The sequence below is a fragment of the Mangifera indica genome, chromosome 13 (genome assembly GCF_011075055.1).
Source record: "Mangifera indica cultivar Alphonso chromosome 13, CATAS_Mindica_2.1, whole genome shotgun sequence".
Lineage (NCBI taxonomy): Eukaryota > Viridiplantae > Streptophyta > Magnoliopsida > Sapindales > Anacardiaceae > Mangifera > Mangifera indica.
In genome coordinates this window covers 3093983-3106927 of record NC_058149.1, presented here as the reverse complement: position 1 = coordinate 3106927, position 12945 = coordinate 3093983, and the positions used below count along the sequence as shown (strand labels likewise).

At 29.6% G+C, this 12945-nt stretch overlaps 1 protein-coding gene across 1 annotated transcript; it reads right to left on the bottom strand.

The window, feature by feature from the left end:
* Positions 1 to 3666: 3666 nt before the first annotated feature.
* LOC123195184 (receptor-like serine/threonine-protein kinase SD1-7) lies at positions 3667 to 7423 on the bottom strand. Its single transcript, XM_044608831.1, has 7 exons — positions 6310 to 7423; positions 6069 to 6224; positions 5802 to 5980; positions 5028 to 5238; positions 4682 to 4922; positions 4036 to 4186; positions 3667 to 3949 (listed from the first exon to the last, which is right to left on the bottom strand). Exons 1-7 carry the CDS (start codon positions 7406 to 7408, stop codon positions 3704 to 3706), a joined length of 2283 nt encoding a protein of 760 aa, XP_044464766.1. The 5' UTR covers positions 7409 to 7423; the 3' UTR covers positions 3667 to 3703.
* Positions 7424 to 12945: the final 5522 nt, after the last annotated feature.

The following is a 12945-nucleotide window of genomic DNA, read 5'->3' as shown; positions in this document are numbered from 1 at the left end:
TGAGGGAGGTCAAAATTAATTAGAATAATCTTCACATGAAATTTTGGTGGAAAGGTAGGAGGGTGGAACTAATAGGGAATTCTTCTCTTGTTAAATTGGAAACTTCTCTTAAGACTGTATGTAAACTGATGAGTGACAGAGGTCATGGATTTTGGGTTACAATGATTGAACATGAAGGCACTGTGGAACTTGTTGAAATTCTAAAGATTACCTAAATTTTATGGGAATTCAGAGCTCTTTTTAAGGAACCTCAAGAGCTCCTACCATATAGGAGCCACGACCATGCTATCCAATTGTTGCCTAGCTCCCAACCTCCGAATCAGTGACCCTATCACTACCTATATTATCAAAAGAATGAGATTGAAAAAATAATGAAAGAAATGCTAGTTGCGGGGGTTATACGATCGAGTGTGAGTCCCTTCTCTAGCCCTATAATTTTAGTCTTTAAAAAAATGGGGGATGATGTTTTGTGTCAACTACTGAGCACTCAATCGCATAACCATTCCAAACAAGTTTCTGATTCCTACCATTGATGAATTATTGGATGAGTTAGGAGGGGCCGAGGTGTTCAATAAGTTGGACTTAAGGTTGGGATATCACCAAATAAGAGTTCGAGAAGAAGACATTGAAAAAATGGCCTTTCAAACTCACGAAGGGCACTATGAATTTATGGTCATGCCATTCAAGCTAACAAACAACCTTTCGCTTTGATACCAATATGATACAGACCTAGAAAGTGAGAAGTTTCCAATCCAACAGAGCAATGTTACCCAGGAAGCAGTTCCAATTGATAGTAGTCTCAGAATAGCAGTACTACACACAATGTAATAGAGATAATAATCAATGAAATAGTGAAATACAAATCACTCAATGTAACAGAACAAACAAATCTATATTACTTTCATTCAATAGAATTTGATTACAAAAATGGAAGAGTACATGTGCATTACAATAAGATTTCATTACAAAAATAATGGAAGAGTTCATGTGCATTACAATATGGATTTCCAAAATTTACATTAAGAAGAGACTATTCACCCAAAAGAACAACTTTCCATAATAACCTCACCAACTCTACTGCCTATTCCACACAGCTATTGGAGAGGTTGTACTCTCCTTTCCTATCTATTTTCCATAAAAAAACTGTTTCATACTTCCCTCCTCCAAGTCTGTATCTACTCTCCCACTTCTCTGCCTCTTGTTTGCCATTCATGGTCTGCCACCTCATCATTTGAATTCCTCGGGATCAAATAATTCCTACTGCTTTGATTTGAAAGACTCTCACGACTTGCTGGGTTATCTTCTGCCTTTCCCATTTGGTTGCTACTTGCCACTCTTCCTCTTTTGACCTTCTTTTTGACATACACCTTCGCCCTAACATTATGCTATTATGGAGTTACAGATAGTGTTTGGGTCTAGAATTTTTGAATTAAAGAATGTTATATGTATGTTTATTTTATTAGTATATATTTATATATTTAGGATTTTGATTTACAATAAAACTATATGCACCCACTTTAATTACACAAATGAATATATACTTGATGTGTGTTATCAAATGATTAGGTAATTTTGAATAAAGGATAAATTAACACTCAATCACATGACAATACATTATGTGTACTCATTTGTATACTTAAAAGTGTATACACACAATGTAATACCCACAAGTATGTCCAAGGTTAATTTGGTCTTTTTACCTATTAAATATGCTTGTGTAATTGTGTTTAAGTGTTGTTGAGGTTGCACAATGGTGTGGGAAGACCACATGCTTGTGTGTGTGTTGGCAAGGGGAAAATAGTCTTTCCTAGTGTGATGTAAGATATTGGTTAAGTATGAGAGGCATACACCCCCATGTATACTGGATTACACGCTTGTGTATAGTCAACATGTATAAATTTTGGATAAAGGTCAATTTCGTGGTGATTTTGGAAACTATCATTAATGGATAACGATATAAACACTTGAGTATAGGGTTTACACGATCGTGTATCATAATTTTTAGTTAAAAATAAACAGAACGCAAGGTGTTTGGCTTATGAGATTGTCATTATATTTCCAGAGAACAAAGAGTTTGATTAAGAGAGAAAGCTAAGGAGATTTTGGAGCCAAGGGAATTGTTGAGGACACTAGGGTTCAATCCTTGCCATGTAAAGACTTTTGTTATCACCCAAAAAAAGGTAAGTACGGTGTTCTCTTTGATTTCATGGTTATGGATGTTGGGACATGAAATGATCATTGTTATGACATCCTATAGTGATATTAATTCTTGAGTTTGTTAGTTGGAATCGTAAGAGTAGATTATATGTTTACTGTATTATGATTTAGTAAATATGATCATTCATGGATTATTGTTATATGTGTGGTAAATTGAATATTCTATGATATGTAGTCTTTGGAATTGCATTGTTAGTAGTATGTTAAATTAGTTCGAGGATGATTAATGGATTATACATATGTGTTTATGCAATGTTCTGAGAAGAATGGATTGTTGTGGTTGATTGAATGGGATATTTATATGCTATTGTGTTTGAAAATTGAGGAACTATGTTTGAGTTTGAATGTTGGAAGTGTTTTAGCAGTTTTGGTAGAGTAGTCTTGTTTTAGGATGATTAAGTAATTGAAAGGCATGAATTTAGAATTGTTAGAATATGGTTTAAATGGCCAGAAGTTACAATTTCAAGCAATGTTGTATTTCTATAGAACATGTTACATCGCCATGTATGTAATTAGGCAAAATTAGTTCCCGTGTTAGGTTTACATTTGTGTGTATACATTTGTGTGTTATTAGACACAAGGTTGTGTATGCTACCTTAGATTGCATGTCTGTGTTGGTTACTTGCATAAGTCGTGTATGCAAAATAAGTACACTCCCATGTACATCTAGGGGAATTTGGTAAAATTGATGTACTAAGTTAGTGACATTAACAGGGAGCTCCTACACTCATTTAAGACTATAAAAATGATTATTTTACCCTTATAAGGGATAATTATAAGGAAGCAAATAGTAAAGTCCTAATGAAATCTATATGAGATGAAAATCAGATATGTGTGTTAGAGTGTGTGGAAGATGGAGCGAAAGATGATTTAAGAGTGCCCAACTATGTGAACGATGACATGAACCCCAATTGAGCAATTTCAAGTAAAAAACTAAGAACAATGAATTATGTTATTTTGAAAAAGAACTTGGGCTAGTTGATGTGACCTTGATACTCATTTAATGGTTATGCAACTACATTGGGTAGCTTAGCATCTTAGATTCTCATGCATGCATTAATGCAGGACATCTTAACATCTAGAATGCTTGTGCAATATCAAGAAAGGTCTAGAGCCTTACTCCTCTTATAATATGGTATCTATAGCTTGAAACCTGGCCAACAAGTGTACTAGTTATATCTTGTGATTGACATCTAGGTGAGTTATGTTTACTTTATTCTTTATGAATATTCACATAAAGTGACATGGGTTTGGATCGTTTAAACAAAATAGTAATATAATTAAAATAAAGATCAATTGCTCTTTACGCACAAACAAGCACACAATGTGCAACCCTCTGAATTCAAAACAAATTTGAATTGGAATGTTAAATATTCATTTATCCCTTGAGGGACAATTTTTTTTTTGAATATATATTTTTTATTCTATTCAAGTGACTATTGTTCCACAGTCAAATTAATGAAGTGCTTTCTTTATAACTTTCCAATTACATTGTAGATTTATATTGTTCATTTGCTTTCGAAAAAGCAGGCATTTTCGAAATCATGATGTTTTTATTTTCACTTTTGAACATCACGAAAACTTCTAACATTGATGGTCGATCATCTGGATCTTCTTGGACGCATAATAGAGCTATTTGCAAGCATCTTATTGTTTTACAAGACAAATTTGTGTCGTCCAATGATTCATCTATAAACTCCATACCTTTACCATTACTCCATAGCTCATATGCCTGAGATATGCAAACATTTGGAATTATCAGTCACATTCTAATGCAAATATCCTTAAAATGAATTATTAAAAAAATAAATAACTTACATAGTTAGGAAGACTCAGATTTTCATTCAGGCCATACAAAAGGGAAATCTTTTTGCCACTGATGATTTGCAATAGTAGAATCCCAAAACTATAAACATCCAATTTAGTTGAATATGTGCCTTTGTTGATGTATTCAGGAGGAACATAACCACTAAAAAGAATGATTACAAGTAATGACTAAGTTATTATGAAATAGCAATGCCAATAAGCATAAAATTATAATTTTTTTTAATGAAAGAATTAAACTTTTTAATTTTTTTTATTTAAATTGAAGGGTTTGAACTTTTGAAATTTCCTATTGAAGAAACTTAACTTTTGGATTTTTCTATGGAGCAAAGACCAAATTTCAATATTTCTTATTGGAAGTGTTGAACTAACATAATTAAAATTATTTATTTTATTTTGTTTTGGAAGTAAAGTGATTAATTTGATACTTTTAATAGAAAATACTGAAAGTTTGGTCATTCAATGGGAAAATATAAAAATTTCATATACTCAATAGAAAAATTTTAAAGTTCAATCTCTTCAATTAAAAAAAAAATTGATAACTTTAATAGAAAAAAATGGTGTTACTTTGATACCTTTAAATATTGTTATAAGTAGAAAAATAAAAAATAAAAAATAATATGAGAGCAAATACACTTACATTGTTCCAACAATTCGACTTGTGTTTGCTTCGTCAAAATCATCTTTTGCAAACATTTTAGCTAAGCCAAAATCAGATATCTTGGGTTTCATATCTCTGTCTAATAGAACATTACTAACTTTTAGATCTCGATGAATAATTGTTAATCTTGAATATTCTTGAAGATACAAAAGCCCTTGAGTTACTCCTTCAATAATATCCACACGTTTTTTCCAGTCCAAAATTAACCGTCTAACAGGATCTACATTAAATTCAATCATCAAGAATGTAAACCTCTATAAGCTAATTGACACAAAAAGAGAAAAATTCCAAGTCGATGTACATAAACTGAACTTAAAATTCTTACCGAAAATGTAAGTGTCCAAGCTCTTGTTTTGCATGTATGGGTAGATTATTATCTGTTCTTTTGTATCTAAACAAAAACCCAGAACTTGGAGAAGATTTACATGTTGGAGCTTGGCAGTAAGTGTAACCTCATTCTCGAATTCTTCAAATCCTTGTGTGGATGTTTTTGAGAGTTTCTTCAATGCTATTACCTGTCCATCTGGCAGTATCCCCTGGCAAATTATACTCTAGTTGGTTAGATAGAAGCTAATTCTAATGATATTTTGGACTGAAAGAATATATTCAACTAAAGACCCAAAAAGGTTGACCAAAGCTAGTGGCGGACCAGAGGAAAAACTTAGGGGTCAAAGTTAAATAAGAGTGTGTATATATATAACCAATGGCCAAATGGCCACCATTGACCCTTTCGTCGCTTATCAGAGAACAACAACATTTAAAAATATCGAATAATTATTTTTTATTATTAAATAAAATAAATTTTGCTCTTTTTCTATCTATTAAATGGATTGAATTTTCAAATTTTATTATTAAAGGCACTATACTTTCATATGCTCTTATTAAAAAGATTAAATTTTCACAATTTTCTTTTGAAAGTATCAAATTAATTACCTTACTTGCAAACAAAAATTTTAATTGTGTTTACTTAATATATTAAATTATGATATATTGAAAATTCGATTCCTTTAATAATTTTGATAAAAAAATAAGTGATAATTTGATATTTCCAATTACTATTGTCCGCGTTAATGATAAATAACGTAATCCAAGATAAAACCTTGTAAACAGAGCCATATCCACCCTCTCCGAGCTTATTTTCAATTGAAAATCCATTGGTTGCTGCCTCTATCTCAGCCAATGTGTATTCTGTCAGATTAGGAATGTTGGTATTAAAATCACCAGCCAATGCTACTTTATTTGCTCTGTCATGGGACTCTTTAGTAGAGTTCACCATTCCTGTCAAAAAAATATATATGAATGCATAAAATCAAACTTTTTACTTATTCATTCACCGTAAACAAAATTAGGGAATTTCAGAAATTACCTTTGATGAATTTGAGATTTTTCCAGCAGTAAAATATCGCAGATATTAGAAGAGCTAAAGCAGCTGTTGTAGACAAAAGGATTACAAGTAAAGTCCTTTTATTTTGTCCCTTTTTATTACCCTGCTGAACTGAAGAATCATTTATGTCCATTTCAGCTGGAAAAATAAACAATATGTTAAAAACAGATGACGCAAAATTATTAATCCATAGAGTACTTTGTTCACTTTAATCGTAGCTTACCTGCAGTTTTGGAAAGCACCCAATTATAATCGTCGGTGACAGCCCACACGATGTAGCCAAGTAGCTTGTTTTCCTTGGCATAAGAAACCTTAGCTCTTATGGCCTCAACGTCATTAAAGCTGTACCAAGTTGTTCCTTTTGTCCAGTAATTGACCGCATAAGTTGAGTTGTACTTAACGGGAACTTCAGGACCATATTGCTCAATGTACTTCTTGATTTGGATATATCTTGGAACCCCATTTTCTGAATTAAATGCAACAAATCTTTTTGCTGGTGCACCAAAACCATTGTCCGTAGGATTCTGCAGCGTCCATTGAAATCCATAAAAAGGTAAAGTGAAAACCATTTTATCAGATGATAATCCTGCATCAATCCATTCTCTTATGCCGGTATCCGAATTATCCAAGTTAGTTGGGTCATACAGACATGCAAAAGCGGTCGTCTGGGAGGCCCACCTAATGTCATTGTACATGAAATCTACATAAAGATGAACCCAATTTAAATGTTGCTGTATCGCCTCTATAGGGAAACTTGTTCCATAAAGCTTTGGTGAATGATAAATGTTCGCGGTCAAGATTAGTTGGGACTGGCTAGAGTTGGTTGCCTCTAAATTAATAGCAGCTTTCCACTCTTTAAAGAGAAGACCCATATAGAACATATCCAAGCTTGTGCGTGGAAATTGCCAATGGAAGTCTAGGCCTTCAAAACCATGACGTCTGGCAATTTTCATTGAGGAATCGATGAAGGTTTTTCTGTTAGAAGAATTGCTTACCATTGGAGAAAAGGCTGTGCCGTAATCAATAATAGATAGCAGTGGAATGACTGATGGGTTATTTTGTTTAATGGTACGTGTGAAGGTAGAGAGATGTTCTCCTTCAGCAAGTGATAAATTGAGTTTGTAGGAGATAGAATTCACATAAACATCACCACAAATAATGTGAGTGAAAAGAGAGAAATCAATCTCCGAAATGGGCTGTCCATAGTCTGATAAACACCAGGAAAAACCAGCCCTGATCCAATTAGTTTGCGCCATTGAAAGGCGCAATTGTGAAGAGATGAAAATAGAGAAACAAACAATGATGATAATCTTGGAGACCATCTGAAATGCTGCTTAAAGCCTAAGTTTAATGTTGTCTCCTACCTCTTCTATATTACATTTATATGCTTATCAAGTGGAGAATAAAGCCCTGGAAACTTTGCTGCTGAATAGGGATTGCAAGAAAAAAAATGTCGTATTAATTACACAAATCCGTCAATAATATTCATGCCTAATCAGTTGACCCACAATATTCAATTAGATCTAGCAATTTATATTATCAGATTGTGTTCGTATCATATCAATTTGAGTTTTGGATTGAAAACATTAAACCATAACCCGACCCAAAATAAAGTCGTGCACAAAATTTTCAACCCTAAACCGAATCGAAATATTTTGGATTGTGTTCGTATCATATCAATTTCATTTTGATCTAACCTAACCCGAAATAACTCAAACTATATAACAACTAAAGTTTTGTTAAAACACAACAAGTAATGACATGATTTATAACAAAACAATACACTTTGTCAATTGTCAAATAACACAATTTGTTACAAAATAATACACAAAAACACATACTTACCAAATTAAAAAATACACAAAAAACATTTTAACATGAAACAACATTTTGTCAAAACAAAATTTCTCTATTTCAATTTAATGATAATAGTTTGTTTATTATCGTTTTATATGATCAATTGCAGGATGAGGGGTGTGCATGGTCTGATTTTGTGTAGTCTGAAAGATTTTTTAAATCAAACTGAAAAAATGGTCTGAAAAATTTTCAAATTAAACCAAACCATATTAGGTTTCAAATCAAATTGAAAAAATACAGTTTGGTTCGACATAGATTATGGTTTGAACCTATTAAAATAATTCATTTATAAATATGTATTATTTTATAAAATTAATTGAATTATAGTTTTCTAGAACATAATATCAACATGTAAAATATATATAAAATAAAGAAAATAACAAAATAAATATAAAAAAAGTTGTACACCTAATTGCTTATTAAAATTTTTTATCAAATATAATTATATATATTTATTTTTTTTTAAAATATCGTTTATAGTTTGGTTTGATTTGAAAATCGTCTATATCATAACACAACTATAATTTTTAAATGGTTTAATTTAATTTTATAGTTTGAACTGAATTATGAATACTTCTAATGGGGATAAAACAATGTAATATTATATTCAATAATTCAAATAAGTTTATAACTTCATTTTTAAAATAATGCAATTAATAACCAATGAGATTAACAATCACTTGTTAAATATTTAAATTTAATTTTCATTCTATATGATTAATGTGACTGTCATAAATATATGATATATCGAACATAATATGTTCAAATCAGTAGTACTTAAAATACACCAATAAAAAAAAACTACATATAATTTTTTACAATTTTGCCAAAAAAAAGTTATTAAATTAAAATGAATGTCTTTGGGTGATGTGAATTTGGTGTTTGGTGATACAATGTCAATTTATTTGTTGATTCAAATTAGGGATAGAGATTTTGTGGATTGAAATTCTTTCTATGAAATGAAGAAGATAAAATATCTTAGAGATTTTTTATCTTTATGAGGTTTTGTAATATCTTGTTTAAAGTATTCGAGTTAGTTCGAGTAATTCAAGTTAGTTTTATGTCAACCCTAACCCAATCTAATTTTTTAATGTTCAACTTGAACACAATCAGAAATACTTTTCATATCGAAAATCATAACTTTAACCTGATTTTTTCGTATCATGTTGTGTTGGGTTAACATGTTGTATCAAAATTTGCCAAGTCTATATTCAATTATGTAATTCTCAAACACATAGGTTATAGGATATTTGAGAATAAAAGTTTTAAAAATTTAGACAAACATGATATGTCATAGTTGTTGTAGAATCAACTCTGAATATGATTAATTATCCATCATTAGAATTGGTTTTCTTACCCAACAACACACAAAACAAAAATGTGATTACTTAGATAGGGTAAGTATATCACTTTTGTATATGTTTTGAGAAGGGACCGAACTCTTTCTATGATAAGTTTATTGGGTTCACTCATTAAAGACCTAATAAACTACAACATCTCACATTTATTGTCCAAATTAAAAAACTCAATATGAAGTGTAACTGAAAATTTACAATATGATTACACAATGCCCAACAAATTGATTCTGAAGTATACATTTACCCATTTATATTTTAATTAAATAAAAGCATACTCAATGTATGCCCACATAAGAAACTCCAAAATGCTCCCACATGGGCTACATTAATTATCAATTTTTTAAAAGAAAATAAAAAAATTAAGAAAATAAAACATATTTCTCGCATAAACAACATTTTAATTTTTTTTAAGTGACCACTCATTTTACGAAAAACAACATAGTTCAAAAACAATATTTTAGTCAAATAATTATGTCAATATGACTATTAATAAGGAACCAAGACAATCTATATGTGTTAAAACAAATGTTTATCCTCAATATGATTTTTGTTTAATCAATGTGCTTAAATATAAAAGTTAAAGAAATTCACAGCTTCCAATGAAGCTAGTATATTTCATCAATAGTCTTCAGATAAATAAATAAACATATTCATTATTTCTTCTCTTGCAAACTATAGAGTATAGATTTCTTTTCACAAGTGACATAGTTTGTTGTTGACCTTGTAAGATTTTGAATTGAATTGCAAATTAAACTAAGAGAGAAATCAAGGCAAGAAGTTAATCACACAAGACACAAATTTACTTGGTTTAATACTATGTCCAATTTTTTTTTAATTAATAAAACTATTTGTATTTATGAAACGTAATATTTAGACACTCATAATGATGTGTCACCATATGATTGGATAATTTGAATCAAGAATAAAATAACATATAATTATATAGTGACAAATTATTGTGAGCAAGGTCTTTAGAACCAAACCAGGACAAAACCGTTTTGAGTATTTGTTTGGGTCAAACGGTTTTAACCAATCGATCTGACTGGATTTCTAGTTTTGTGTAAAAACTTGAAAAAATTATATTTAGTTACATGTGTTTTATGCACTTAATTTTATATTATACATACTTTTCAATTTAAACAAGATAAAACAATTGTTGAAATACTATTATAGATAAACTATGTAACATAACCATTATAGCATAAATTGAAACAAAAATTAAACTTACTATATTAAACAAAACATATGAAACAAATTGAAGTTTCAACTTCCAAATTTTTAGAAACCAGCCATATTCCAAATAGAGTACATCCACTAGGACCAATTCAAATACATAAAAATTACAAAAACAAAATTGATATATAAATATGAACCTATAATTGCATACTATAATTGAAAATTACAAATACAATAACAAGTAAATTGAGTAACAAATAATTAAAAACCAAAGTTATAAATTTGATAGACTGATACAATTAAAAAATCGGTATTAATATTATAAGTGCAAATAATATCAATTTTTTTTTTACTTCTAAATTTGGGCTATGCCAGTTATAGTCAAATAATTTAGGGCTAAAGATTAAGGGCAAGTCTATCCCAATCTAATGCATATAAGAGCAATTTTGTCCTATAAATTAGAAGAGAGCTATAAAGTGCTAGACTTGTGAAAAGAGACAACTTTTTAATTAAAATAATTATGGGTATTATTTTAAGTTATTTCAATCAATTTTGTAAAAGCTAAAATGTTAGAAGGTTAATGTGTTCTAACATATGGAAAACGTTTTATGAAATTTCTATCCAAAGAATTTAACTTTGACTTGGTCTTCACAAAGAAAATTTTCAAATTTTGATTATAAAGTAACGATATCAATTTAATTTATCACATAAAATCTTCTTATTTTTCCAAGTCCATGACGACTTCACTAGGATGTGAAGTGTCACTATGAGTAAATATTATAATTTTCAATTAGTCTATTGCTTATGAACGTGGTCAAGGCGTCATGGGTCATACATGATAATCACACCAACTACAACCATTTGTCCAAGTCAAAGTCTTTATTAAAAAGATAATAAATTATGGCGGGAAATTAATTAAAATAAGCACGGAATTAGCTGTGTAAACTTTTTTCAGTAAAATTTTTGTAGTTTTATTTTTTTAAGTAAATTATATTTTTTATTTCAAAAATATCTTTCATCCTATTTCTTCTAATTCAGAATAGTTTTTATTGAAAAATCTTATTTTTGAGAGTATACAAATTAAGATTAAATTAATTTTTTTTGTAATTATTAAGATTTACAGATAAAAAATAGATTAATTTTTGATGTAATAGTTGATATTTACATATCATTACAAAATGACTAACATAACTATACAGGATACGTATGGGTTTGTGCACAAATGCGAAAGAGTGTGCGTTTTTTCGAAAGGGTGCGAAATGAGAGAAAAAGTGCACCTTTTTTTTGAAAGGGTGCAAAAATGAGTGAAAGAGTGCGTGTTTTTTTGAAAGGTTGCATTTTTTTGACAAAGTGTGAAAATATACAAAAGTGTGAAGGGCTGCATGAAAGTGTAAAAAGGGTTTATAAAAGTGTGAAGAGGTGCATAAAAGTGTAAAAGGGTGTGTGAAAATGTGAATGGGTACGTGAAAGTGTAAAAGGGTGCATGAAAATATAAAAGGGTGCAGAAAAATATGAAGAGGTACGTGAAAGTGTAAATGAGTGCATGAAAATATAAAGAGGTGTTTGAAAGTGTGAAAGGGTATGTGAAATTGTGAAAAAGTGCATGAAAGTGTAGAAAAGGTGTGTAGAATATAGAAGGGGTACGTGAAAATATAAAAAATATATATTATTATTATATATGTATCATAATATATAATATAAAATATGTATTATGATACTTATATAATAATAATATATATTTTTTATATTCTCACGCACCCCTTTTATATTCTTCACACCCTTTCATATCCGCGCGCACCCTTTCATAATTGCATGCACCTTTTCACATTCACACACACTGTGTGTAATAATGTTTTTCATTTTGTTACAATTTGTAAATATCAACTTTTACATCAAAAATTAATCTGTTTTCGATCTATAAATATTAACAATTATATAAAAATTAATCTAAAATTAATCTATATACTCAATATGATGATACAGGATAAAAAGAAGATTATCTAGTAAAAACTATTCTAAATATGAAGCAATAACGTAAAGGGTATTATTGAAACAAAAATTAAATTTACTTAAAAATGTAAAATCACTTAAAGTCTGTTAAAAAAAGTTTAGAGGAAAAATTTTGTAGCTATTTTAATTAATTTTCCAATTATGGCTGTGACGAATGCAGTTCATAAAAAATTAATTGATTTAAGAAAAACAAGATGACAAGTAGTAAGTTTTACTTTTCAAAAAAGCCCAAATAATAATAATACTAATACATGAAAGCCAATAAATTGTCACAAGTATATTACAATAATCTCCTTATAATTTCATGTTATAAAATCGTTATATGATAGTTTCCATGCCAATGTTTGCAAATATATTTATCTTAATATGAGTTACTAAACAATAATTCAATAATTCATCTCTCATTCGGTCAAGTAATGAACTTTTGATAATAGTCATCGCAGTATAAGTTCCTTCTA